The sequence below is a fragment of the Athene noctua genome, chromosome 1, assembly GCF_965140245.1.
Source record: "Athene noctua chromosome 1, bAthNoc1.hap1.1, whole genome shotgun sequence".
Taxonomy (NCBI): domain Eukaryota; kingdom Metazoa; phylum Chordata; class Aves; order Strigiformes; family Strigidae; genus Athene; species Athene noctua.
The window spans coordinates 88,679,596-88,704,614 of NC_134037.1; the positions used below are offsets into that span (position 1 = coordinate 88,679,596).

Here is a 25,019-nt window from a genome sequence, read left to right on the forward strand (position 1 = left end):
AGCAACACTGAAATGCATAAGCTTGGACCTTTACACTAAACTCATAGTTTTGTTCCTTCATGAAGGAAGACTAAGCTAGGTAAGAAGAGGAAATTCAGTGTCTTGCAGGAAAAGCACATATAAAGTCGAAGCTGTGACAGAAGGAAAAGGCGGCACCAGGCTGGAGCCAAACCAGAATGTTCAATAAAGTTTTGCAATATACAAAGCAGAAGGAAAGCAGTCTGAAAACCATCTACTGCTGCACCTGGCAGGTGCATTGCAACTCCTTTACTTTCATTCTACTAAGGGAAACGCTGTCACTATTTGGTTTGTTTTTGCCTCCAGCTTTGCACACAAAAATCAGTTCAAATGTGGAAATGAACCTGAGTACAGGATAGTAAGCCAATACTGTCAGCACAGAAGAAATGATGCAGCAGTGGCAATAAGATAACTTTTTCCAGAGAAAAAACATTTAGGAAAAAAAGGCATTTCTTGTTTCAGTAAAGGTAAGTTAGACTGCAGGAAGACTGTGTGAACTTCCCAGCTCTCAATGACATACTCGCACATTTTTAAAGTTCCAGAAACACTTTATTTAAAAATGGAGTTGTAAATGCATATAACAAAATAACATACATAATGTAACAAAAATAAATAAGGAGAACATGTTCATATAAAATAAGAACATAGTAATGCAAAATGCTTATTACAGAACATAAAGGTATAAACGCCTGAAAGAACACAAACAGAATCTCGCATGAAGAGCCTGCACCTTTAATCCTTTCCTTGCTATTTCCTACTTTCCCCTTGAGTCTGCAGAAAAATTATGTTCCCAAGCATTAAACAAAAGAAGGAATTATGGTGATGGTTTGGTACAGTCGGTTTCCAACACATAGCTCTAGTTTTGATTTATTTTTGCCCTTCTGCACCTTCTAAAACTTTTCTTGTAGCCTCTGTAAACTAGTGTAGTTCAGGCTTCCACAGTTAGCTGGAGCAGAGCATATTGAGTCATACATGAAGGCTGTTTGCTTTTAATTTTTTTAAAGAAAATATGAAATCCATTATACAACAGATTAGTGGTTTTGTTTTTACATCTCTACAAAAAAAGTTTTTGCATTTTTATTAACTGGTCCAACTTTTACTGACTTCTGAAAGCCTGTACAATTTAAAAGTGTACAGAAAGTAGTTTTTTTTAAACAAATGTAATATAGGATTATTGCTGAAATATTAAAGACCATTTCATAAAAGCTGCAAAACTGTATCTTTAACCTTAATATATAGAGACTGATGCAAACATAGGAAAATTCCAGTCCATTAGTTACATTTAACAGAAATAACATTCCTCCAAATTACAGTGTTCTGGAAATACAAAGTAATTTACTTTTATTTTTATTATTATCTCCAAATGTTAAGTTACTGGGACAACTTATAAGGAAAATAGGCTTATATAGGAAACTTTAAATAGACTTGCTTTTCAGTGGTATAAGCAAAACGTCTATGTTAGCAGTCGTCTTCCAGAATCCTTTTAAATATGTAAGACAGAGACAGCTTTACTAGCGAGACTACAGGAAAATATACAGAAGCAAATAAAATCATTTGCTTGGGAGTGCATCTATTGATCAAGCAAATTATGACAACTCTATTTCCAAGTCCCCTAAAGAAAATTTTACATCTCATGATCATTCCAAGGAACAGTGATTTCTCCCATAAGCTTATGTTGCATTTGAATCGGTGAGGGCTCGTTAGCCTCAGTATGCTTTAAGATGTCCCATGTTGCTGTATGTTTAAATTTGTTTCCTAGTTTCAACAAACATTAGGACAGAAACGAGATATGAAATACTTGTACTTTCATTAACATGAAAAAGACATTTGAAGAAGATCAAAAAGTGCCAAATAGTCCTTTCAGAAATTGGGTTAAAACACTGCAATGATAATACAAGTACAGTATTATCAGTTTTCTATGTACACCAAAATACTGCTTGCTGTGTAACGGTATTGATATGTTCACCTATAACTCCCAGCAAATCTTAGTGCAAACATAATATGTGAACTTTGTAAACCCCAAGACAATTTACGCAGCAACAAGTTTATTTATAAAATCACAGAACTGTTTGAGATTTTCAGTACACAAGAATGAATGCTTTCTGAATTCTGTCTTACCTTTTGCAGTAATGTGTCACTGTAGTCAAAGATAATGTTTCCTATATAAATCATCTAATTCAGAATCAAAGGTAACTGTTCAACAGTTCTGTACAAACTTTAGTGGAGGAAGTCTATTCATTAGAGCAGCTTGGCAAAGAGATATGGGGTTTCAGTAACATTAAATGTTAGACTGCTTGCATGGCTTTTAAAAAAAAAATGAATCTATTAAGGGAAAACTGCTGATATAATAAATCTTTTGCAAAGCACACAACCACAAAGGGCAAACCTGCCACAATCTGCTTTCCTACACTGGTATCTATGCATATCTTTATGATTTGAAAAGGATTTGTGTGACAATCAAAGCATCACAGTTAAAGAAAACTGGTTTAATAAAACAACTGCTGTTTGATCGAGCCTTTTTTCTTAATATTATAAAACCAGTATTATAATTTTTCCTTTATTCCTAAACATTCCACGTGAAAGGTTTTTCTATCAACACTGAGATGTCACTCACGCAGGGTGGCATCTTCTTCTTCCCCATCTGGGTTAAACCTATTGAAATGTATGCTGAAATCTGACTCGGATTCAGCATTCTCAAATTCAGCTGCAACAGGGACAGCAGTGGGTCGAAGAGCCCGAGCTTCAGGTTGGCAGTTTGGCTGCACTTGAGGACGGGTACCTTGTGAAACAGGACTGGACTTCGGCTTTGTCTGAGCTGGTAAGATGGGGCTGGCAAATCCCAAGTTGCTCAGAGCATCCAGGGTACCATCAGGGTCGATCATAGCATTAATAGCTAAGCAATCAAGAAAAGATGAAAGTAATAGGGAAGAAACCATACAAAAAAAAAAAAAAAAAAAAAAAAAAATCACAATTTTCTGTTACCATAAAGACCAGGAAAATTCTGTTCTCACACTTTCATTTTTATGATGACAGACATTAACTTTTATGTGTGTTGCCCACTACAAAGGAGTGGTATATCCAGCATATATGTAGCCAATACATATACTTAAAAGCACTTACATATATTAAAACTTTAGATGAAATGAAACTGCACAAACTAAACACTGCCTGATACGTGGACCAGAGATGACAAACCGTCTATGATTAGTTTATAGGGACTGAAAGATTGGATTTTGTCATGTTTAAGGGGCTTTATCTCTAATGTCACCATTATATTATGCTTCATTCCACCTCCCCCCCCCCCCCCCATATCCATAGCTACTAATTCCATCAGTGAATTAAATTTGTATAAAAGAGCAGCCATTTATCTTTTTTAATGCATATTGGTGGATGTACTGTCCCTCTCCCTCTACATAGTTACAGCAAACCGAAGCACCTAGTACAATTTCATTTTACTTTATTATTAACATATTTGTCGCACTTAATAGAACCTCTCTATTTTCAAAACTGTACTAACATCTATTCGAACACCACTGCATACACAAGGAAATGATTTGGCCTCATTCTCTGGGCTTTATTTCTTTGATATGTTCTCTAAACACAATTTGTAATAAATTAACTTTTTAAAAATTATAGCTGAGCATGAAACAAATACTGATTTGTCTCTAAAGGTGGCTAATGATTCCTATTGAAATATTATTTTTAAAAACATGTTTTATTGTAGGATGAGATCTGAATACTAAAAATAACAAATATAGGAAATTTACAAACACACACAATAATGATTATAGGTAAGCATGGACAACTAATCCCAACTACTCCAAATTAAACAATTAACTAAGTATAAACAATACACAAATAAGATTTAAAATTACAACTTCTTTTTAAAATATGCTCAGTTTTTAAGTTGATTTTGATAAATAGAATATATGTCTAAATAGCAGACTTTGTAAGTACAACACACTTTTCATTTTATACACAGATAAGTCTTTGCACATGAAAAGCAAAGTCACTTTTCTATTTTGTAGGCTGTACAATTACAAAGAGTGAATTCAGTAGTGTGAAGGGAAGATGTCAAGAGCTAATTCTAAATTTTCATTTTATTGTATCAGACACAGGGTTTTTTTGGGGGGATTTCCTATAGATTATGGTCCCAGTGTATTCCTTATACTGAATTGTGCTACATGAGGGTGTTACTGATGTGCAAAGACTATTTTATAAAGCCTAATCTCAGGATTCTCTATCACCTAGGCTTCAATATTTACCCACAAAAATATTTATATTAAGAATGTTTCACAAATAATTCCTTTGGGATTCTCTGGACTATTTAATTTTCAGTTGAGCCTTTTCTCACCCATATAAAAAGATATCATCACTCTTCTGTTTTAAAATAATTGTGATGATTTTTTAACAAATGTGCCAGCAATTATATGATATTGATGTATGTAACTGACCCAGAATTATTTTAATAAAATACGACAACTTTGTTTCGGAATACACACACACACACACACACACACACACACACACACACACACACATATAGTTCCATAGTAAAAAAAATTAAAGGAAGCAGCCACAAAAGAGAAAAGCAAAAAACAGATTTGTACCTTGCAGCTGTTTCTCAACTCGTTTCAGTTCCTGTAAGATTGATGATATTTCCTAGGAAAGAAACAAACATGTTTCATTAAGGAAAGAGAGACTCAAACTACATATCAGTAGTGAACAATCCCTCTCCCCCACCTTTGCAATATGCTCTTTGGGTGGTTCCCCCCAGGCATCACAAACACCCTTGCTAGTGGTTGCCCAGCCATCCCCACCACGGGTCCTGGGCAGCAGTGCTGGAGGATGGACAGCTGTGGCCCACTCAGAAACCAAGAGTTCCTCTGCACTGGCTGATTGCTAGGGTCAACAAAACCTCACTCAGGCCCTCGCTCATCTGTCAGCACTACTTCTTCTCAAGCACAGACTTACAGACACCACAGTTCTGCAGAAATGGGGCAAGGTAACAGCAAATCTTTAAAGGAAAATTACAGTATAAACCCAGTATTAAAAGGATAGGGTGGTTTTAACACTTTGTTCAGATGTGAGTCAGTAGTAAGATGACTGCATTGGGACTTTGCAGCCACTGGACCCTGTGCAGCACACCAATGTTGGGTCCTCAGCCCTCGTTTGCCCTACAGATTTTTCGCATCTGTGCTGCACTACTTGCCACCACAGGCATAGCCACAGCAACACTCAGAAACAAAACAATTATTAAATGTGCCACATCTTAACTGTAAATATGTAAACCCTACAACTGAAGGATCTTACACTGAATAACAGTGTTAATCCAACTGCTGAGGAGAGCTACCAGTGGTCTTCAAAGCTGAGAATTTACAAAGGCACTGATTTCAGAAACCCATCTAACCCATTTCAGAAACCCATTCTGTACTAAATAATTTGATTTTTGTGGGTGGCAAAGAGATTGATTACTTTGGATTTTACAAACTCATTATCTTTAAGCAGGTTCCGCATCTGAACTAGACATAAATGTTCCAAGGACAAAACAAACATCGTTTGCAATTGTCCTCTGTTAACTTTTAACAACATTGAGGTAAAAATAAGCACAACATTGAGCAATATATTGCTCTGAAAACTGAGCAGAAACTTAAAAATCAGTGCATAGACAAAAAAACCCCATATACTTTCAAATGAGATGAGATACTTTAATGTATTTTAAAAACTCTTGGTAAATGCTTAATTTAGGAATAAATATACAACTAATCTTTTTCTTTTTTAATGAATGTCTTAAATCCCTATATAAATGGCATTTAGAATAAAAACCCTAAATTCCGATCTTTATCTGGAAATGGGTTAAGAGAAACTTCTTATATTATCGTATTTCTAAAATGAGAAACTTCCATGAGTAACTTGCTTAATTAAACTTTAAAAACATCTCAAAACTGTCATAGTGTATCTATTAGATTATAACACTGAGTTACTAATGATTGCTCTTAAAAAATTTACCATTCTGTAGAAATTACAGGTCAAGTTTTTAATACTTCCAGGAAAAATCGATCTAGATGAGTTTAATAACTCATGATGAGCTGCTAACAGAGAAGTGCTAGCCAGTTCAATGCCAGAGGAAATGTATTCGCAATTTGCTTCTGAGCAGTCCAGTACAAAGCATGTGAGAAGGAGTTTCCTCTACCACCTTTCCCTCAGAAAAGAAAACTGCCTCTGTAAATTGACATTCTTAACATCACAATACTCCAGATGGGATAATGTAGCTAGATTCTCCACCTGCTCTCACATGCAGAGATGTTTTTCAAACCCTGTGCTCTGTGTTTAGAAGCAGAGCAGAAGTGCACTAAGAAACATGTGTGCTCTGTTCCCTCATGCTGTCACACAGTCTGGTCATGGAATGGCCCTAAATAGGCAGGGGTAGAGGACTACACAAATCAACTAGAGTTGTAGTTGGGACCCTATGGTTATCACTTCTACACAAAATCAACATAATTATTTTTCACTGAAGAGTGCTTTTACTGCAATTTGTCTACAGATTATTTTCACTCACATATAGCAAAATACAACTATTTATCTAAATATTAACAATCAGGATTAATAGTATTAAGTATCATATACCTTAAGTATTAATAATCAGTAAAGTAGTCTTTAGATTGTAAAAGAAGTTCATTTGAAAGCAATTCAGCATTCAAACTAATGGTTATTACCTTTTGTTAAACAAAAGTACTGATGGTCTATATATAGTCTAAACCCCTTTTATTGCATTCTTTTTCTGATTAATTTCCCTGAATAAGCTCTTGTTTCTCTATAAGATAGTAAGTCTTAGTAATTATCAAAGAAGATGAGGTTTATTCTTGAAATATACTGAGTGTCTAAATAAATCCTCGTAAAGATTTATGCCTTTATGTAACTGAAAACAACACATTCCTCTATCGATCACTATAACAGGCTCTATCAATCCCAGAAAAGATAACTATTCATACCATGCTTGATGTTTTCACAATAGGAACTTCACTTTCAGCTCGCAACTTGTTTTCAATTTCTTCCCAATTTCTGTCTTTGTCCTTAAATAATATTCTAGAAGAAAGAAATTCAAGAATAGTATGTTTAAAATAAACAAACTAAAATTGAAAGATTAGATAACATGACATGAGAAAGCAGAATAGGGAGCACTGGATAAAAGTAAAATCTGAAATACTGAAAACTAACAGAATACAACCATACAGTTTAAATTTTCAGGGAAGCATATAAGGTTTCAGCAGTATCACTGACATTAAAATGGCAGTTCTGTAGCTAAATGCTTGATTATGGTATTGAAGAGACACACCTGATTCTTTCCTCCAGCACTAAGACATTTTTTTAAATCATCCAACTACTTTATGCAGTCAGAGAACTCCCTATTAACTCTGCATTTCACAACAATTACAAAACATAAGAGAAAGATTAACAAGGGTAAATAATTGCAACTCTTTTACATTTGTATATGACTAATGAAAAAAAAAAAAACACTTTAGGATATTAAGCATTTCAAAGAAGTTTTCACTGAAAAGTTTCAAACCACAAATTATCTAAACATGAAACAATAATAAGTATCACTTGTATTACATGTTTAAAGAAGTCACTTCTATTATTTGTAAACCCCAAAGCATACTGTAAGATATGTGCAGATATTTAAGGTCTGGGTATTCATTTTTTCTTAAGTGACATCATGATGACATAGAGGAGCCCCAAATCCACTTCTCTAGTTGGTATTTCACAGTTAAAAGTACTAAAATAGCTGCAGTAAAACCGCTAAACATCAAACCAATTTAAAATCATGACCAAAAAGTAGTACATTTTAAAGATGTTATTAGTGTCGGTACGTCTCCAAGGCAATAATTTTTAAGGTGGAAATTCATGATACCTTGAATGTCATAAAGACAAGAATTTGAAAGAAAGCTGGGAAAGTTAGTACTGCATTTCTGTTCATCTTTCTTCAGTTACTTATACCTTATGGAAAATCCCACTCTTTATTATTGCCTTGTCAAGAAAGTCTAGTTTCTCAAAGCATGTAACCTGTCTTAACTTATCAGTACACAGATGTCTGTAGACCGCCTATCCAGAAGGTGCTTTAACTTTTCTTCAAGGTCTTTACTCACTGCCACTTCAGAACATTTTTTTGTCAGATGTTCACTGAGAGGAAGTGTTACTCTCATGACACAACGCCATGGGATTGAGGCAAATGACCACTTCTCCAAGTGACTTTAGTGTATTAATGTACAAAGCTTAAAAAAGAGTAAACATTAATATGTACTTCTTGGAGAAGGAAAAAAAATATATTAGAAGTAATCAAAACTATAGTGAAGAAAACATGAAACACTTTATGGCCTCATGTCATCATCTTGCAACAAACTTGATCATCATAGGTCTGACAAGATTGCTTTTATATTCTGGAAGGGAGTGCAAAAGCCTGCAAGGCCATAAAACTGCACACCTGGATAGCAGAAAGTCCAATGACAATGGAAAATTTAGGACTTGCTTGACACTGATGAATTGAAATAATGAATAAAAAGCAGAATCAATTAAATCCTTTATAAAAATAATACACTAAAAACCAGGAAACTCCTGGAAATATTTGGATTCAGTATACAGAAAATCCTATGGAGCTATACTTTCTGTACTTTAGCAGCATTTACATCACACTGAAAATCAGCATGAACATAGCAAATAAGGCTTTATTTAGCAGTAACCAGCACTAGTAGGAAAAATATAGAAGTTATTGACACACAGTTTTTTTCATTTACCTTCTCGCTCAAAATACTTCTATGTTTACATATGTGATTGATGCCTTGCTTCCATATGTGGTGTTTTCAGTCTTACTCTCTTTTAGAGATACTATTCTTACTTCTCTTTTACAATCTGAAAGCTTTCCATTTCATACATAATTTTATTTTATTTTTTTAAACAGAGAAAAAAATGAAGGCAGTAATTTAAAAAATGTTATTATTTACACTATAAGTGGACAGGTACATTTGTTTTTCCTGTAATTTTAGGATGTTTATTTTCTTTTTACAACATTTATTTTTTCAATTTTTCATTTAGCACATTTTAACCTCCTGAGGGGGTTCTTCATATGTGTCTCCTTTGCTCTTTCTCCTTCTAATCATACCCTTTATATTAAAAGAACATCTTTATAAATGCCTGCTGCCTTCTGCTCTTGCCTTTCCCTACTTTCTGGGCCAAATCTGCCTGAACTTTCTTATTTGGTTGTGCTCAGTCCCCGTTTTTTTTCCATTGTGCTTTATAGGATGCACAGCAAACTGCAGACTGACAAGTAGTACCTGCACTGACACGAATTCTGTGCCTATATTTTTCTTGACTGAAGAGGTACTTGTCTGCTACAAAGCAGGTCAATAACACTGCATTCACACTGTAGGTCACTGATGAAATCATGTGGATCTTCTCACTGCAAAACCTACTTACCTCTTCTCCATAATCTCTGAAAATTCCTGGAAACTCATTGTAACATAGAAAAGACAGAAAAGCAGACAAACTATGTATCTGCTTCCTGAGTACACACCACAATAATTTGTTAGCAAAGAACAGGACACATGGCAAGAATGCTGCAAAATTTTAAAATATAATGTAGTTCTGTGTATACCTGCAGGATAGGAACCTAACTGATTATACAAAGTAATGAATAAAAATAAATTATAAAAAAGTAGCTTAGCAATACCCAATCTATGAATTTATCCTGAAGAAAGTTACAAATATACAGAGGATTTGGTGAAAGGAAAGTTGAATCTGGTTCAATCTGAACACCATGCTAGGACTTGGGGAAAAAAACCAGTTTGGTCAGTACTGCAGAATCTAGCCAAGGAATACGGCATCAAAAGTTTCTCTCAATTCTATTTCATAATATAAAGTAGGAATGACGACAGAACTCAGTGGAACTCTGAACGTTATCTATAAATTAGATTACAGAAATGGCAGTGGGGGGAGCAGGGGAGAAACTAGTCAAGCAAAAATATACGTATTTCCTTTTGTCCTCACACTAATTTATTTTCATGATTGATTTTAGCTCATTTTAATTTTCTGATAGATCTGCTTGTCAAGAACTACTGAAAATACTTATGTTCTTAATACCTGAGCCAAAGTGAAACTGTTCTTTTTGTAAAGCTAAAATATTACAGAAAGAAGAGTGTTTTCATTCACAGGAAGCATGTCTTTCTCCATGTCGACCCAGATAGGAAGGACGCAATTTTTTAATATGTATGATGCAATCTGTAAGGACCATAATTGCCCTATACTGTCTGTGCTCTCGGGAGAGAGTTTTACATTGATGAACAAGAAAATTTGAGGGAGGAGTTTTAAAACACAGTCAAGGCTTACTGGCTTACTCTTATTGGTGCCTCTAAAAATTTCTCCTCTCTTTTCAGGTTCAAGTACTCTAGAAAAAATACACAACTGCTAGCTTGACAAATCTTGACTGATTCTCAAATTTTCTGCCCAGAGCAGATACCATAAGTGGCTTAACTCCAGTTAAAGGAATAGAAGCACACCAGTTAGTTGAACTCATATACATCAAAACAAAGCTAAGGTAAAATCTGTAATAGGTCCTAGCTGCCTTTTGTGCTCTCTGAAAAACAGTTCTAAAACTATTGTTGTTTTTCTGATTCAAAATACTGATGACATTATAAATAACATCATATTATTCAAATCCATTCTGAGTAGCAGATACTACATTCTTAATACCATATATGATCACTTCATTATTATTTATTACAATGTAGCTGACTTACCTTTTAAACTCAGAAAATGAATCAGAAAAGTGTAAGACTTGATTATGTAGTTACCTGCTTTTTTCAGTTAATCCACATACATAAATTTGTTTTAACTCACTGTACCGAACTCAGTTTTTCATATGAAGTAAACTACAGCTGTGCTAGCAACATGTTTACAGATCAGAAACTGCCAACCAACAACAACAACAAAAAAAATCAGCACAATAAGGAGTATCTACTATCTACTGCTTTTGAGGCATTAAGATATGTATCCTAGATGCCTACCACAAATAAGTCAGTCAATAAGCAAGATTCTTGTTCCAATGATGCAGCTTTAAAAGGAAAAAAAAAATATATCGGTAAGCAGAGTTCCTTATGGACATCACTCTTTTTTCCTGGAGAATTATGCTTAAAACAAAACTGAATGTAGTATTTTGTTTCTATTTCCAAATTTCAAATGCCTTTTAGAATGACTTTCAAACAATGGTCACTCTTAAACACCTCTTTGCATGTATTTATTTGCTTGGTTTTTGAGATCAGCTATTAAAATAAATGATAGCATGCACTCAGAGGTTGATTAGTCTTGAACAAGTTGTGAACTTCTGCATAATTTGTAATAAATTCTGCATAATGAAGTTGAACTCTGTTAATTTGGCACAGCTTTTGAGAGTAACCATATTGTACACCTGCATTTCACAAACTCATTTGTATCTGAAATTTACATAACAAAATACATTTGTGTCTTTTGTTTAAGGATATTTAAATAAATATTATGATACATAAAAGAATGTATCTGGGGAAACCAAAGAGGGAAAGGCAGTAAATGGCATGTTTCCAATATTATAATCCTGCAGCCCCGAAATGGTGAGTTGATAAAAAGAGAAGTGGATGAATGTCAGTCCAGGACCATGATCCAAGGTAGCAGAAATAACGTACTCACAAATGTTACCTGTAACCACCAGTAAAAATAACACACAAAGCCCCTTAGAATAGAAATAATAAGAATGGGCTGCAGGCTTTTAAAGACTTGGTTCTTCATTCAATGATAGTCTTCCTACTAGAAACAACAGGACTAGAAATGGCAGATAATGTACATTTTTTACCAATTTATATAGATTTTTTTTTTCCTTCTCTATTTCAATGGTCATCTCTTTTGGTACTCCCATGAGAATACAGTCTTTAGATATGTTAGTATTTTACTGCTTTTACTAGTTACATGATGCTATGCTGAAATAAATTTATGATTTGGTGATTAATGTGTCATCCATCTAAGATTTCAATATCTGACCCTTCCTAGACAAACTGATCAGTGACAGACCTAATATTTTCTCACATTCAGAAAATTATACATGACGTTCAGCCAAATCACTTTTTAATGTATTCTATTTTATATGATTAGCTGCACAAAGACATGAAGAAGGACATGTGAATTATGCAACCCTGAACTTTGTATTTAGAATTTTCATTTATTCTTGTCAACCAAAATGGTCACCAATTGGTTGTACACTCACTCACTCAAGTTAAATGGAACTGTTGGTAGAGCAAATGTTATCATTTTTGACACGTCTATGCTTCCTGTTAGCTACTATGACATTTTATGTGGGAATCTAACTATCTAAGCAGGAATTTTCAATTAGAGATAACAGAAGGTTACAGCTGTTCCTTATATAAAAAACTAACAGATGGTTACATCTGTTATTTTAGATTTAGAACTCAACAGTGACCACACTGATTCCACAGTAAGTGCTTCAGAAGACTTACTAAAATTGCTCTCCTGTCCCATTTGTTTTTCTTCCTAAAACAGCAGATCCCTACAACAACCTGGCAAAAGTACAGGGCCCAGTTTTACAGTTCAGCAACATTTTAACCTTATCTTTTAAGGAAGGGAGTTTTATGAGACTTGCATAGAGCACGTGTAGATTTTGCACAGCATTTCCATGTGTTGGAACAGCTCCTCTGCTGAAAGTATGATGGATATTGTTCTGTCCACGTAAACTTTGCTGATATTTATTTTCATATAATGTGAAATACGCACAAGCAAAAATGGAAAAATTATTAATCCCAAATGCTAAAAAAATCCATAGGTAACACTGCTTTTCTAAAACACAAGTTGCTACTAAATACATTTGCTCTATCTCTATTATACATCTCTTCTATTAGTGGGGACATTGATGAGAGCAGACATTTCTAGTAATAACAATTTTTAAAAACCCACCTGATTTTGCCAGCTGTTTTATCTATGGATTGTCTTATCTTGCGAGAAAATTGGAAGACTGAGGAGAGCAGCAAACTGTCCCCCATAACCTGCAATAAATTATTAATAATAAAGGATATTATTGGTTTAATGGGAATTAAACACAAACAATTCCATATACTTTGAAATCTTTTTTGTAACTTTAAAAAAAATTATACTTGTGTTCTAATAGAATAATATACAAACATATTTTGCGCATTAAATAATACACAAATAATTTTTCCAATATTAATTCTTTCCTAACTGTGGCAGGTGGCAAGGATAGTGTCGAGAATATTAAGTGGAGAGACAATCGTAAAAGCTTAACACATTGCTAGAGAGAATACTGTTGTGTACTCACTTCATCTCTGCTCCAAGTCCTTCTACGGGTAATTGTTGGGGGATCGAGTGCATCTGTTAGCTGAGGTCTAGCACCATTAGGTCGACCATTCCCCTCCGGTGGTTTGGAATGCACTACTGGAGGGATTTTTCTAAAATTGAGACTTTCATCAAATACTCGGTCAACCAACTGGGGGGTAAAAGAAAAGTGCAGTTTATGAAACCTACTAGATACATGAAAAAAAAATCAGATTTCTTTTTTCCTTCTGAAGCAGTTTACAAGAAGCCTATCAAATAAGAATCGTGGTGTTGTCTTGTATAGTATAAAATGATGCATCTTTTATGCAACAATACCTAGAAATGAATGTTGATTTTTTTCTAATACCAGACATACAAAATTAGACTATCCCACAGAAATTCTGCTTATGGGCAAGTAACATAATAATAATAGTTACCTCCAGTGGTATCGAATAATTAATTCCTTTGATTAATTAAATATATCTTTGGAATTAAGTACAGTACTATCAAATTTAGGTTTTCTTCCACATTAGTCAGTGTTACAGTAACATCTATACTTACTTAAAGGAGATACTGCCACCTGCAGTATGTACACACTGTACAATATTTTTTAAAGAAAATAATTATCTAGTAATGTAAAAATCAAGAGTGATCTAACTGGATCTGAGAAAATGAGCACTTCCTTAAAATTTAGCCATAAGACCATGAGAATCAAAAAAAAAATTATGTGAGTGCAGTTATAATAATTGTTCTGAGTACACAACTCACAGATTTCTTATCGCTGTTTATATCTTTTTTTCCACAGAAAAAGACAGTATTATACTAAACACAGTAATCTAATGTATTAACCAAACTTTATGCACACAAAAATGAATAAACACACTTTGAAAGGAATACTATGAAGAAAAAAAATGTGGTAAACATTTACAACATATTAGGGCGAATTGTAATATGGCAGAAAGTGATGATTTAAATTCAGATTAATATGTGTACCAGCATTAGACCTGTGATGGTTCCTAGAACAAGTTAGTCAATATATTCATAGAACAGCACACCAGAGATAGTCAAAGAAAATAAGAATTATTAGAAGCACAGGTAAACTTATTTCAAGGCAGTTTTTGACAATGTTATTAAGAAAGGAAATCTAAAGTTATTATAGTACTGATGGTACTTAAGTATTTCAGTGTTCAGAGGATGAAACCTTTATGTCACCTGTGAAAAGAGGAACTTCTTTGCTTTTAATAGCTATGCAAATTATTAGATGTATACTTTTATATATAATTGTGCATATGAAATAGTATCTTTAAATGCTCTTAGATACTATCCAATGGTATCTAAGGCTACAGACAAGGAAGAAACAAATAACTATCTTGTCCTATGTTTCGTGGAAAAAAAGAGACAGACAGATAGCATGTGTCCTTTGACAAACTGTGTTCATAGAATAATTTCTGGGTTGTTGAAATGTAAAGGAACTTTAAATCAAAAAACAATGTAGAGATCATGCATACGGGTTGAGTGGAAATAACTAAAAAAGGCTATGCAAAATGCTAAAAGCAAAAGAAATAAAGAAAAGGAAGAACCTTATGCATTTCTCCATGAAGATCTCCTACCTCTTCTCTAGTGTCTATGGCAGAGCCAGGGGTGGTGGCAGCAGTGCTTACTGTGGTACTGGGGGCAGTGCCTGATGAAGTCACTGAATCTATCTCTCCTGCTACATCGTTGATTTCCCGTGCGATGAGAGCCAGATCTTGACTGATCCTAGTAATAAAGAGAGTGTTACATTCCCCCCTACAAATACTTCTGGATCAGCAAACTGCACCCTTTGAGCTTTTAAGTTCTAGTTCCTGGTAACTAAAAACATGTACGCCCTTCTAAACTGAAAGTTTATTCGTAGAACCATAAAAGCAAATTTTTAACCAAAGCTTTTAATAACATGCCTTTCTAAAGGAAGAAGATAGAAGGCAATACAAAAAGACAGAGCATCCTTGTTTTCTTTTTAGGATTCACAGGCAGAGATGCGTGCAATATGCAGTAAATCCAACACATGGGATTAACTAAAAATACGATGAAAATACTGCACAGATGACCTGTGTACATGCAGTAAATCTGAAATGTCCAGAACACATTTACTTTATACCTCAGTTTACCTACTTGCAAAGAACTTCTTCAGGACCTCTGATTATCTAGCAGCCCTACAGCTTGTTCAGCTCAAGCTGTTTACGTGTCTAAAATTCCAGACCAATACCCTAAATCCTCAAATTTAATCCAGACAAGTTTTCTAGTTGGAGAAAAGAATATGCCTGTAAAAACCTGCTTATGACAGCACCACATAAATACACCTGAATTCTCAGTTGAAGATTCCTTTTCCTTTATTCTGACCTGCCACTTCAAAAAATAGCTCTGCTCTGTATTCTGCTCAGCACAGGGTGTATGCTTGCCTACCTCTGCTTGTGCTACTCCCCAGGACACCCCAAAAGAAGGGAAAAAGCAAACCCAAAGCAAAAACTAAAAGCCCCTTACTAACTACGGCACCCTGAATGTTCCCTTTGATCAAGCAGTTCAGAAGACCTAGAATTCATAGAAGTTCACCACGTGATCCCCTTTCATGCTTCTATCTGACAAGACTGAAGGCATGGAAGTCAACAGTGTTAATTCTGCAGCACCAAGACTCTGTGAACAGCAGCACCTAATGCTTAGGGGGAAGGAATTGCACAGCCATGTGACAGTGATGCACACCGTGCTGGCCAGTGCTTGTTAAAGGTGAACTTTTTTCTGTTCTGTATTTGCAATTTGTCATTAGGTCAAAAAGAATGGACACCATTGACCCAGGGATAGTTGAAGACTGCGTGAGCAGAGTTTAAACTAGAAAGGCAAACGTAATTAGAGAAACTTCCAGTCAAATTCTAGCACTGGATTTTGTGGTTAACTGTCAGCAATGTGCAATAAAGTGCAACCTTGTGCAGAATTAGAATCATAGAATCATTCAGGTTGGAAAAGACCCTTGGGATCATCATTCCCCCTTGTTCTGTCACTAATTACCTGTAAGAAGAGACAGCACCAACCTCTCTACAATGTCCTTTCAGGTAGCTGTAGAGAGTGATGAGGTCTCCCCTCAGCCTTCTCTTCCTCAAACTGAACAGTCTCAGCTCCTTCAATCTCTCCTCACAGGATTTATTCTCCAGGCCCTTCACCAGCTTCGTTGCCCTCCTCTGCATTCGCTCCAGCACCTCGATATCTCTCTCGTATTGAGGTGCCCAAAACTGGACACAATACTCCAGGTGTGGCCTCACCAGTGCAGAGCACAGGGGGACTATCACCTCCCTACTTCTACTGGTCACACTATTTCTGACACAAGCCAGGATGCTCTTGGCTTTCTTGGCCACCCGGGCACACTGCTGGCTCGTGTTCAGCTGCTTGTCAATTAGAACCCCCAGATCCTTCTCCTCCAGACAGCTCTCCAGCCACACCTCCCCAAGCCTGTAGCCATGCAGGGCGTTGTTGTGGCCCAAGTGTAGGACCTGGCACTTGGCCTTGTTGAAGCTCATCCCGTTAACGTTGGCCCACTGATCCAATCTATCCAAGTCTCTCTGTAGTGCCTCCCTATCTTCATGCAGATTGACATTATAGATAGATACACATACAATTAGCATAAGACTGTAGAAGAATATGTGGCAATTACCAGTGATCACTCAAGACAGTATTTCTGAATTCAAACCATCCAAGACTGGAACACTAAAGCAGAAACTAAGTCAATTGCTCATTTTAATAAAGTAAAATATGGTAAGCGCCTATTACTACATTAACTAATTGCTACATCTTTTGCATCAATTCTAACTTATATTTCACATTCTTATATATTAAAACTCCACAGTCTGAGATAATATTCTAAGTAATAGAGACACTAGAGCACCTACTTCCTTTGCTTCACACAATGATAACACTTCTTCTTAAACAGAGAAGTTGCTAATAATAACATTTGAATTTCTGGGACAAATTTTGGTATTTAATGTAATAGCTGTGAAGAAAATAAAACTCAGCAAATTTCAATTATCAGTAAATCCTCCAGAAGATAAAGGTCATTAAACATAAAAGTAGCATCAATCAATTAAGACTTAACTCTCCACAGAAATCCGAAATTATTTAATGTGCCACAGCCACTTCCATTGAGTTCTTACCAAGCAATCAAAATTACATAAAATGTCAGACGTCTAAATAAAAATTAATTTAAATGAATCTTGAAAATATCACAGTAAACAGCTCTAATATAGATGGCAAGCAACTTGTTAGACAATCATCATAATCAAACACTGGTCAAGCAAACAAAATCTGGAATTAGCGTCAGTGGGATAGTAAGCTACAGTCAGTACTCAATAATGTTTCTGTACAGAAAGAAGATAGACAGAGCACTAACAAAAAGCACTATGAAAATTATAAATCAGCTGAGTTGGGCCTCAAGTTTTCTAGTCACTCTACATTAACTTTTAGAAACAAAGTATTGGTTGCGTATAGGGAGTACAAGGACAAGAGACTTGGGCATTAGGTACACACTATTTACTCTTGTTTCAACTGCAGGTTGCCTTGCAGATTTCTGCTGCTTTCTGCATCAGACCTAACAATCATACAATGCAAAAACTAAAACTAAAGGAGGCAAAACTAAAATAAACCTCAAATTCTGTAAGCCCCCCCCCCCCCCCCATCCACTCCAGGAAATGTTGATATTAGGTTTGCTCAGTGAGCAGACTCTCACAGTTACACAGTTATGTAAGGGACAGACACAGTTTGCAATACAAGGGAAAAGGTGAGAATGCAGGGCTTGGGATGGGGAGAGCATGACCATCTTTTGGAACTCTAGTTCTTATTTACCTGTAGTGAAAGAATACCCATAGTATTAGAAAAGACACAGTGCAACAGGAATACTTGTAAGATATCTGTAACGGTTCTGCATTGCTGGATTACCAGAAACATTTTTATGCTTTGTCTACTATGTAATGCTTCTTGCAATGAGTCAGTTTATTTTGTAATGATACTTTAAAATCTTTAAATAAAATATATGTGAAGCTGGGGGTGTATGTTCCCTCCAGGCCAAAGTGGTTTCAGACCAAATTTAGTTATTCCATTAAGGTTTTTTCCAATTTTCTATTTTATTAACACCTGTAAATGGTAGAGTCTGTGAAAAGTGCAAACTAGGTCATTGTGGAAGACCAGTTAAAATACAATATGATGGTAACACAGATGCAATGAGATGTTTGTCATACAGTCTCTACATGACTTCCAGCTGCACATTTATTTTATTAAATACTTACCTTTACACCTGCCTAATATAATCAGTTATTCACAAATTGAATTAAATCAACCAATTTTAATGAGAACATGTAATTAACCACTCCTTTTTTAAAAGCTCTGAACAAGAGTTTAAGGGACTCGGATCACAGAGGCTGGACTGAGGGCTGGGAAGGAAAAAGAACAGGGTAGACAATGACAGAGGGGAGATTATGGTTAGCAAGGCAAAGGGAGCAGAGACAAAAGTCATCTTATAAAGGACAGAAGTAAAACTTAAAGCCAGGGGAGCAATACTGTGCATCAGCAGAAAGGGATATGAAGGTACAGAAAGGATCAGCTAGTGACCTAGAGCAGGGTGGCTCAGCAGAGGCTAACCAAGGAAACTGGTCCTGGAAGCAGTGACAATAAATGAGAGTAGTCCGCCATTTCTCAACTGATGAGCGATAGCTTTCTTAACCTGAAATACGTTTATTTAATGCGGTTTGTGTGAAATTTCTATACACAATCACAAATTTTGCAATATTGATTTGAGCCTCTCAACACTTCCACCGGAAATAAAGAAACTGAAAAAAGTAGGGTAAATTCAAAACAAATTTAAAACCAGTATCTAAATGAAGAAAATGGTAAGAAGCCCAAGGGAAGAAAAAAACCCCTGCAAACCTAATCATCAAGTAATTTAGACTGAATCATCAATTACTTCCAGTGTCAATCTCTCAAAAATGAGCAAAATGCACCAAGAAGTTTCACTGAAGTAGAAGTTCAGCAACACTTTTTACAAGAGGGAAGTAATATGCCATGGCTCCCCTCATTTTTTTTCCCCCCATATACACACATTCTTCCCCATATCCATCTCTAACTTTAGATTATTGGAAAGAAATAGATGTTTTAGGGAAGTGTCTTTGAAGATGTTTATTTCATGATTTATCAAGATACTATCAGAATCCCTCAAGTACTTTTCCTTTGCACAGACCACACTAGAAAAATGTTGAAAAGTTACTAAGAAGAGGAAATAAAACCCAATTAATCACACTAAGTAAAACACAATGCTTCACATCTGTGATACCACAGTGTCAAGAATAACTTTAAAAGGAAAACACTCTTCTTGTTTAGGCTTCCGAATTAAGTTCTGTGAAAAAGGTTCAGAATTTGAGCACTGGCATCTAAGTTTTAAATAATATTTACATATTCACATAGTTCTCTTTTATTAGTGCAAACTATTCGAAGTTTTCACTGCTGAGGTACTGCATGATAATGTGAATAATTGGTTACCAGAATGTAGAAGTGACTACCTTTTCCTTGGTTCACTTGAAGCAGAGTGCTATTAGCAATAAGGGAGTAATTGCTATACCAATAAGGGAGTAATTGCTATACTAATCTCAGAACTTGCAACAGAAGAAATTACTTTTTGATGAATACATAGGATTTAAATCAGAAAATATCTAACATGATTTAATGTCTAGATAAACCAAAAATTAAAACGAGAACATGGTCTCACATTGGCAAAATGACTTTTCCTACCTCAGTATGAATGTAAAGGTAGTACTTCAGTCTCAAGAAATACACCATTAGTAAATAGTTCTACACAAAGTAGTACACAGGTCACACTAATGCAACCAGAAGTTCATATTCTGGGATCTGGCTATCATAACTCAGAAATTATTTTCCATTTGAAAGAGCTGTGGTGGTAACATTAGTGTTGTCTGACAGTCTCCCATAAGAAGAATTTTAAATTACCCATTCAGTTAGCAAATGAAAACAGTGAGTGATACAGAAAATCCATTAGCTCTCTTTCTCCTCCCTCTCTCTCTATAAACCAGGTTGGACACAAATAACAGGTATAACGGGTTGGACACAAATTTTTGCTATTTTAGAGGCACTCCTTTAAAACCAACCTTGCTATTTCTTCTCGGTGAGCAGTCCAGTCACAAATGTAGTCTTCCTGTTCTTTTATTCTGTGCTTGAACGTATTGCTACTTTGAGCTGCTGTCCCAGTGCTCTGCAGTCTCATGGTTTTCAGGGCTGGAGAGGTACGTAGACGGGTATGTTTAGGAGAATTACGGTTTGATCCGAATTCATCTTCTGAGGTGGAAGCATAATCTGTAGGAAAGCGCCTCCATCTTGCACTTACTAAATTAGTTTAATTATTAAAAAAGAATTATTATAGCATCTTCAATAAGAAAAAATAACATATCAGTAACATCACAAAAATACACAACTATTCATTATCAAACCCCAGATACCTCACAAAAGGTTTAATACATCTTAAAAAGAGAGCTACAAAATTTGTATTAAATAATAAATATTAATAAAAACATAAAACAGATGCTCTTTGTATAATGATGAATGAAATAAGATGTGAAAGCCAGTAATCGTATATGAGCTCAAGCAAACTGTATTACAAAACAAGGGCCCAACTCATTGACATTTAAATATATAGTCAGATTGCACTTTTTCTGCAGATTTTTTCCCAAGTTTCATTCAAGGTTTACAGGATACACAAAAAAATGAAGAAATGCGAAGGAAGGATGGAGCTGGCACCAAGCCTGGAACGCATGCTTACACAAGAAAAGTATAAAAATCCTAGCTGATACTTATTTAGCGCAGAGAAAATATGTTAAAATTAATACTGTGTTACAGCACTCTACAAAAAAAGGACCCTCAAAAAACCCCCCCCATATATTCTCACATGAAGTATATACAGCCATGCTGCTCAAGACAGACTGAAGTATAGGAGAACTGAAACTAAGTAGGAGGCTTTCATCCCCCTATGAATTACTAAAGATTAGAAAATGCATTTCAGATGTGCTGTCCTCAAACATTCCCAGCAGGAAGAGATATCACTAAGTGTAAAGGAATGCTCATCATGACAACCTGCTAAATTCTTGCAAGGAATTTAGTCCCCCAAACTCACTGACATTCATGAGGATCTATAATTACTGAAGAAATTTTTAAAAGTGTGTGAGCACCTCTTGGTAATTTAAAATTACTAGATTCAAGTAATGCATATTGGTTTTAGTATAAGAATAATGAAAGAAGTAATAATGATTTCTCCTGGAACATTTAAGAAAATATTACAAATGAAGTATACATCAATATGAATTTGGGTGACAAATAATGAAGTAATTTTCAGTTAGAAAAGATTTGTGTAATGTTCTCAAAGACTGCAGTATGTAGAATATGACATTGGTGTATAAGCTTACATCCCTTCCCTCATATAAATAATGCATTGTGTAATTTTTTTCAAGTTGAAATGTGGGTTTCAAATCATGTCCAGTTCTACTACGTGTTTTTAATATTCTAACTTTATTGAAGAAAATTAAAATCTCCCTCCAGTCACCTATTATTCTCTTTTTAGAGGTTTCAAACTTGTTTCAACCTTAGGGAAGTAGAACATAAGCAGAAAAAGCACATTTCCCCACCAATAGCATGCAAGCAATGTGTGACCGAAGTCCAAAGAGCTTTATGAGTTGGGCCCACATTTTATCATCAATTTTTATTTAAATTCTTTGTTCCAGATCAGTAATATGCATCAAAGTAAATATAAAATTTATCTTAAAATCTCTCAAGTGAGCTAGTCCAGCAACTCAGCACTGTACAAGGAGCATATGTAATCATATATTTAAAAACTAAAAACTGAACGAGGAGTGAAACATCAGAAACAGATTTGATTTCTAGTACTCTACCACTGTAAGATTCAACATCAGGATCTGGGTCTGGGAGAAGCTTGGATTTCTCTGTGTACAAAATAGTGTTTTATCATGTTAATTCGTGTTAAAACATTCAGATTAGAAGCATTTGCTTAAACAAAATATATAGATGAGATTAGTCTTAGGTCTTCTCTTCCACCCACACTTTTTAGGAAAAGATTCTTAAATTATACGTTCAATCAAAAATACTGAATTTTGTAAGTTTAAATATTTCAGGGATACTAACTGAAATGACTTCAATAACAATTGTCTACATAGTACCATAAAACCCCTCTACATTTTAAAGTTAATTAAATTTTAAGGCCTTAAAATGTTGTTTATTTATATATTATCAATGGGTTTCTCATTTACATGGGGAAAAAGTTATTGCAGGCTTTTCAGTAAAAATTTCAAATTTGTATGATTCATGACAAACAACATCCAAGCATGTTTCCCATTACACTAGTTATACATTTGCAAGTATATGGTTTTAATACTATTTATAAATTATGCAGCCCCAAAATGTCATTGTAGTTTATGTAGATTTCTGAAAGCTATCATGCAATTAGTTGTCTCAGACATGAAAGACTGTGAGTATCAGTACCAGTAATTAGAAAATCCTCCAAAACCCTGGCTAAAATAATCAGCAGACAAATCTAATTTGGTGACTACTCTGTAAGAAGTATAATGTGTTGACAACACCTTAAACTTGCAATTTTGATGATTTGGACACCATAATCTCACTTTTGAAGATCTGAGGACAGACCTTATTAGGCAATTACCCCTTATAAAATACTCTCATGGATGAATTGCCATCTCAAGGTTCATCCACTTCAAAGATCCTGGTATTTGCTGCTCAGTAGTGCAATCATACTAAAGTACAGTTAATAAGGTTTGTTTTCTCTCTATGTTCAACACCCCCCCCCCCTTTTTTTTTTTCTTCCCAGAGATACCTTAACCGCTTTGATCAACTTATCTACTAGTTATTTGCAATGACAGCTAGGTCAGCAAGTTAGCAGAGCTGCCAAACACAACTAGATGCTCAAGACCTCTCTGTTCTGACTCAATGCTTAATTTTTCAGTTGCAGCTTAGCACTTCTGCACTAGCTCTGATCCCGTTGTTCATTTTCCCAATACATAGCTCCTTCTGTAATATCATCTTCAATTTTCTCTGAAATTGTGAAGAAAGGTCTTTGGTCTTCTCTGGTTTTATTGATCACACTCTACTGTTTGATGATGCAATGCCTTCATTAAATCTTTCTTTGCTTGTGCCATAAAATTACTAATTCTGCTTCACATGTCTTCACAGTGTTGTTAGTTATTGAGTCTCCTACCACAGAAACACCCTGCTAATTGCTTTAACGCTGGTAATTCTTATCCAAGACATTCCATTTATTTGCTTGTCCTTTCATTTAAAAGTAAGCAATACTTAACTGTATCAAGTATTAAAAAAGATTATTGAAATTATGCACTTGCTGACAGCTCTGACAATTTTAATGCTATTATGTTGCAATACATCCACATGAAGTAAAAGACAATAAAAAAAATCCAGTGACTACACCTTTTTTTGGCCCCTTTTTACAGGCATGTATGTCTGAACATTCAGGAAGATTTAGGACATGCAGAAATAATCTCTTTGGCAGACTGGATTTAAGAAGCAAGATTCTGCTGCCAATGTTTAGTGATATGCAATGTAGTAATGTTTACCCTGATGAGAAGACCCATGAAACATTTTTATCACTTCGATAGCAACCAGTCTTCTGGTAAAAGAAAAAAAAAACCAAAAAACAAAAAACCCTGTATTGGTAATGATCATTCATTTTCCAGTCTTTCTAGGTCCAGGGAATGAAGAAAATACGTCACTGTTATGCTTTGATTAAATGTGCCTGAAGTAAAACATATTCAAATAGTTGAACCACTTTTGTCAGGCACTTCATCAGTAGTTTCCAAAAGTACTAAAATTAAGTGAATTGTTGACTTCTCTACAGACAAAATTAAATTCAGGATTTCTATGCTTTGGATCAAAAAGCTTCTGCTACATTCCATTTTTACATATTGCATAGAAGTGGCACATTCTATTTAAAGATGTTTTAAATATGTTTAAGGATACGGTAATAAATAATACTATTAATAACTTGATGTATTGGGTAGTTATTAGCATCATTTTATAAGATGCTGATAGAAAAATGAGGATGTGTCCTCTAATAGGAGATATATATACACTCCTGTATATACTAGAAGATTACACCACTTTTAAATCAATTTAGATTTACCTGAAGTATACTCTAAATAGTCCTGTAAAAAAATTATACAATAAGCATACTGATACAGACAAAATCTGGAATTCCAAATTCTAAACAGAAGTTATAATATTCTTTACTTGCGTAGTAAAAATGATTGATTTATTAAGCCATGATTTTGTTTTGGAAGTATGACTGCTTTATTAACTGCTTTCAGATTTTTGCCTTTACATTGTTACAGGCTTCTCCCTGATTTTGATATATAAACTGATAAAGCTTTTTATGATATAAGCTATTTCTACAGTAGATTTTTCTAACGTTTTAAAAAACATTTTCTAATGTTTTCTAAAAATGCCTATTATATAGCAGTAGGTCATAAGAAGACAGCATCTTTCCTCTCTTGAAAACAGAGCATTTTATACAAGCTACAGTA

At 34.8% G+C, this 25,019-nt stretch overlaps 1 protein-coding gene across 5 annotated transcripts in view; it reads right to left on the reverse strand.

Moving 5' to 3' along the window:
- Nucleotides 1-552: 552 nt before the first annotated feature.
- CEP170 (centrosomal protein 170) overlaps nt 553-25,019 on the reverse strand; it is a 103,729-nt gene continuing 79,262 nt past the window's right edge. For 2 of the 5 annotated variants that reach the window (XM_074896849.1, XM_074896847.1), the window contains 7 exons: nt 20,553-20,787; nt 14,991-15,138; nt 13,385-13,552; nt 13,006-13,094; nt 7,011-7,104; nt 4,629-4,680; nt 553-2,911 (listed from right to left, as the gene is read on the reverse strand). In XM_074896849.1, the coding sequence (XP_074752950.1) occupies nt 2,625-2,911; nt 4,629-4,680; nt 7,011-7,104; nt 13,006-13,094; nt 13,385-13,552; nt 14,991-15,138; nt 20,553-20,787 (1,073 nt within the window). In that variant the 3' untranslated portion in view covers nt 553-2,624. Of the gene's footprint in view, nt 2,912-4,628; nt 4,681-7,010; nt 7,105-11,075; nt 11,123-13,005; nt 13,095-13,384; nt 13,553-14,960; nt 15,139-20,552; nt 20,788-25,019 lie in introns of those variants that run through there. The other 3 variants (XM_074896848.1, XM_074896846.1, XM_074896851.1) reach the window with 3 other exon arrangements.